The sequence below is a fragment of the Pteropus vampyrus genome, unplaced genomic scaffold (assembly GCF_000151845.1).
Source record: "Pteropus vampyrus isolate Shadow unplaced genomic scaffold, Pvam_2.0 Scaffold80, whole genome shotgun sequence".
In the NCBI taxonomy this organism is placed as follows: domain Eukaryota; kingdom Metazoa; phylum Chordata; class Mammalia; order Chiroptera; family Pteropodidae; genus Pteropus; species Pteropus vampyrus.
In genome coordinates, this window is record NW_011888861.1 from 7,416,221 (window position 1) to 7,421,340 (window position 5,120).

Here is a 5,120-nt window from a genome sequence, read left to right on the forward strand (position 1 = left end):
GGGATTCCTTTGCTCTTTTTAATCTATAGAATATGAAGATCTCGAGAATGACTGGGGAGAGCAAACTATTAGCGTCGGTGATGGGGGCTCGATGTTCTTGTGGGCCTCTTACCTTCTTATTTTTCTTCCTTCTACCAGCTGCTGATGAATACACTTCCTTCCAAACTTAGAACAGTCTTTTCCTTTCTTATGGTCATTCCAGCCTTTCTCCACAGTGTCTTGGTCCCTGTTAAAATATGCATGGGAAAAAACATTTCAGAAATGGTATCTTCAGTTGCTCTCAATATCTCTGTTAATCTCTTTAAAAAAATATTAAAGTGTAGTTGGCATACAATATCATATTAGTTTCGGATGTACGACATAGTAAGTCAATATTTACATATCTTATGATGTAATCACCACAATAAGTCTGGTATTCGTCTGTCAATATGCAGAGTTATTATGACATTATTGACATATTCCCTGTGCTATACAATACATCCCTATGGCTTATTTATCTTATAAGTGGAAGTTTGTGCCTCTTATTAGCAGCATTATAATAGGAAGAAGATCAGGAGGCCACAAAACTTTTCGAAAGCAATGGTGTTTCTACTCACCTGAGTTCTTTTCCTGCTTGGCAAAACTTCCAGCACTTCTTGTCTTTTTGGCTAGCACATTGGCATCTATTCCTGTGGTCTGTTGTTTTTGTAGGAAATAAATCCTTTAAGGATCGCTTGGACCTAGAAGGGCTTCCAAGTCCATACGGAACAATGTGCCTATTATCAAAAGAAAGGAATAAAATATATTAGCATAATCAACAGTCATCAAAATGATACATTCTATGGGGCACACTTATTCCATTTGGACTCCAGGAGCTCACCACAGGGTGTCTGGTAGAGAAACTTAGGAGAGTAGAGTCAGGATCACATGCTGTCAATGGCCCTGAGTACCCGACCAGGAGAAACCAGTTTCTCCAATTCAATGAAATTCCATTTCCACTCTTAACTAAGTTCAATTTCTTCTCTTGACACTAGCAGCATTGTTTTTTATACCAAATCATGACATCTCTGTTTTGGTGACTGTTTCATATTTTTTCCTTTTCTAACATTCTATTTAGTTAACAGCTATGGGGAAAGGGAAAAGAGGGACTTCGAAACCATGCAAAATCATAACCCACAAGATATGGAACACCTATTCTCCATTCGAGTCATACGATAATACTAGAAGTGCCCTCTGAGGGGGCGGAAGAAGACCTACTATGCCCATGCTTGCGTGTCTCCTGCAGTTTGGTAATATGACTACAGAAGGACTTGTTGCCAGAATGCTCTCCAGGAACTTCCAATGTGTCTGTTTTGATTCCCACCTAAGAAACAAAGTTCTCCCCTTGGAAGAGTCACCTTACTAAGTATTAGGCTCGTGGTGGCTTTTGTTTGGTTTGATTTTATTTTGTTTGGATTTTGGTCATCCCTCACCATACTGGGAAACTGCAGGCACAATAAACAAGTTTTTGTTTATGACTGCTGATGGGTGAACTAGTTTTCAGGGCAGAGAGGGAGAAAGTGCTTTCTTCACTTTGGAGGCAGAAGGGAAGTCTACAGACTGTGTTTCTATTGCTGTCCTGAGATGGGCTTTTCTAAAGGAAAAGTACAGAAGACTCAACACATCCAGGTTCGAGGTTTAGCATTGCCACAGCCCATACCCGCACAAGTGACTTCAACCTTTTGGGTCTTAGTTTTTCTATAAGTAAAATGAAGGGATTGGATTATAAATTTATAATCCCTTCTGCCTCTTCAGTCTCTACCCTCCCATCAGAAGCCAAATGATCTCGGCAACTTATTCCCTAAACGGGGACAGATCCCACTGAGAAAACATTCCCCCAAGGCCTCACACTTAAATTTTATCCTCAGAATGTGTGGCAGCCACTTGCCATCAGCTCTTTCCATCTACCTTGGCATGAATAGTCTGACCCACAGTGTCTCAGAAGACCCTTCCTTCTGTTGCTAAGAGCCAAGCTGTCTTGTTCTTTTCAGGAATGGAAGGACACTGTCCCCACCCAATGAGGCACTACCCTGTTGGCAGAAATGCTACTTCCAGAATCCAAATGAGGGGCTTCCCTGAAAAGTAACCAGAGTTACTGGGGTCCGGTCTCTGGTGAAGCCAGAGCTAAGGAATGACTAGAGTTACAATGCCCTCTAGAGACTCACTCGGGAGTGTTGACCCAGATGATGTCCAGGTGGCAAAAGTAGACACACTCTTTATCCATCAAGGAAGAGCAGGAGCAGCGCTTGGAGCGGCGGCGGGGCCGCCAGGGGGCACTGGGGAAGGGCTTCTCTCCTCCGTCATTGGCCCCGGTGCTGAGCTCGGCACCCAAAACAGCTGGGGAGAGAAAGAGCAGGTCAGTGGGGATGTCTCCTCAGAAGCCAGAGGTACATTGGATCACAGGATTGACACTGGATGTAGCAGACCAAATAAAAGCAGAGGAAGCATACAGCCTGCCTTCAGCAAGAAACACGGAGGAAAAGGGCTCTTTACTTTGTCTCTCCTTAACATGACTTCACCTTTACCCCCACTGCCTTATCAGCTTCAGAGAGATTACACAAGAGCAGAGGAAACAACCACCTGGAGAGGGACTTACCAGCCTCCTTGAGGCAGCCCTCAAGAAAATGCTTGGAAGTGTTGCCTGTTAGAATCTAGGTCACCTTCTGCATGGAACTCAGTAGGGCAGCACAACTTTTAGTGGCTAAAAATTGACTGAGGACCAAAAATCTAAAATTAAGTTAATCACATCGCCTCTTCCTAGATTCGGAGCCACTTCCCCACGTAAGATGTCTTTCCATTTAGGAGAGTATCCACCACTTCACACTTTGTGTAGGGCAGGGAGTAGCCCAGATGATATATACCCCCTTAGAATTAGGTAGAGGTCAAGAGCTTTGGGGAGATGATTGGAAGGAAAGAAGAGAAATCAGCTTTCCAATATTCATTCCAGGCCATCAGCTCCACAGAAACCACTGACCTAAGGTGAAGCTGAGCAGAAGCTCAGGGGACCTAGTCAACATTCTGTGGATGTGGAATTCAGAATCCCCCGCACAGCCTGGCACGTGTGGGGTCGCCTCCTCCCCCCTCCGTGCTGCTGCACCGGCTCTTCTTCCTGACAAGTTAGCCATGCAGCTCATCTGCCCAATTTTGTACATTTCAAATGATCAGACACATTCCAGGATTTTCATTCCCTTGACATCCTTTCTCTTTAGTCAGGGTCATGAAAAGACAAAAAAAGTGCGTTGACCCTAGAAGGGAGAACCAGGCAGATGCACATGTCCTATCTAAATCCTTAAGCAGCCAAGATTTATCCCAGCTCCCCTCCCAAGACAGGTGAATAAAACTGAAAATAGAGCTCATATTGTTTTGGATGCCAAAAATCTGCCAAAAGAAACCTAAAGTCAATAATGACAAATTTTAAAGAAAACATCTGCTTCACCCTGAAACCGCCTGCGGGGGTTATTCAACAGACTGTTCTGCAGGTGATTTTACTGCTTGAATATTGCTTGAATGACTTGAATAAAATTCCTTGTCTTCAAGCTGAAATGTTTAAATATTTTACACATTAACGCACTATTAAAATAGTATTTGAATAAGATATACGTTCCTATACATCCTATTACCTGTATGAAAACTTACATTGCAGATATACATTTGGCTAAATTCATTTTGGCTTTATGTTTCTTAAGTTATATTGTTAAAAGCCAAGGAAATACACTATACAATAACAATAGTGTTATTTTAATGCTATAGGAGTAATTGTTTTCCATAGAGGAATTTTTTTTTCCCCACTATAAAACTTAAGTAGCTTTGAGCAATAATTCGCAGACACTAGATATCTGAGCTGCAGCAGTAAAAAGCAGGAGAAAAACAGAAGCAAGAAAAGCATTAAGGTGGCTAAGAAGACATTAACATTCATATATTTATAAATCAACGTGCCTACCTGTTTCTGGAGCTCCTTGGAAAGCCACAAACAGCAGAGAGAAAATCATGGGGAAATAATCCATTCTGAAAAAGGGATCAAAATTCCTCCCCTGCAAACTAAACTCGAAGGAAGAAGAAGAAAGGCAGCTTCAGTTCCCTCAAAGCGCTTCTGGTTATGCTGATCTCAAAGTGATCTTTCAGTCTAAATGTTCTTTAATGGGGAGAAAAAGAAGTTTCTGCCAGGAGAGACAGCGGTGGGAGCGGTCTGAAGACGCACGAGGCGGTGGCGTGCGGGGACAGCAGCAGAGACCCGGAGGACCCTCGCGGCAGTCGCCCCAGCGCAGATGCAGAAGTGCGTCTGACTTGGACAGCTCTCCGCCTGCTTTTTATATTGAACCCCTATAGAGTGGGGGTAAACAGCTCCGACTTTATTCCAGCTCCAGACAATGTTATTGTGTTATTAGTCACCAACAGGCAACGTGCAGCCGGAGATAAGGCCAGGCTCTAAAGGAAATCACTGCTAACTTCAGAGGCAGACGCCCGCCGTCTGACAATTCAGGGGCAGGGCTAAGAAAAAGAAAATACCCATTGGAGACCTTTGGTAAACCTGCCCGTGCAGCGCTGGAGTCTGCTTCCCCTTTGCAAGCTGCCAGCCCCAGAGTTCAAGAATCAGAAGGACTCCAGAAAAGTCATACCATTGGTATGAAAAGTATGAGCTACAGTTTAAATAGATTGTATTGTTGTGTGCGGGGAATTTTTTTAAATTGTTGTTCACTTCATTTTCCTTTTATGTCTCTCTGATTCCTTAGTGTCGATCAAACAAGGGAACGCTCTCCCTCCATTTCCCCCTTAGTCGGAATCAAGTTATTTTGGCCGATTAATGTACTTTTCTCTTACTTCAAGCCCCCTTCCCTATTTTTGCTGAAGTTCTTTGCTTCCACGGTAAAAAAAAGATCGGTGAGGGAATGGCAAGGAAAGGACGTTTATTAAAAAAAAAAAAAAAAAATAGGACCCTTTCAGGCACATGCTTAATACTGATTAGAAGCCGTCCCCTCCCCGCTCCCGGGCGTGGGGGGTGTTGTACCACCCTTCTTCCCTTGCCGAGAACGCCCCAAGCTCAATAGCACCAATCTCAAGAAATAGCGGGAGAGGAACGCCAGGAGGAGACAAAGAGCTACAGG

At 43.6% G+C, this 5,120-nt stretch overlaps 1 protein-coding gene across 2 annotated transcripts in view; it reads right to left on the bottom strand.

The window, feature by feature from the left end:
- Positions 1–4,531, bottom strand: part of EDN1 (endothelin 1) — an 8,482-nt gene extending 3,951 nt beyond the window's left edge. The window contains exons 1-4 of one of the 2 annotated variants that reach the window (XR_002781031.1): positions 3,959–4,531; positions 2,184–2,355; positions 597–755; positions 1–226 (exon numbers count right to left, since the gene is read on the bottom strand). Coding sequence is in view for 1 of the 2 variants with exons in the window: in XM_011362893.2 (XP_011361195.1) it covers positions 113–226; positions 597–755; positions 2,184–2,355; positions 3,959–4,022 (509 nt within the window). In the remaining variant the exon portion in view is untranslated. The remainder of the gene's footprint in view (positions 227–596; positions 756–2,183; positions 2,356–3,958) is intronic. The other variant, XM_011362893.2, reaches the window with a different exon arrangement.
- Positions 4,532–5,120: the final 589 nt, after the last annotated feature.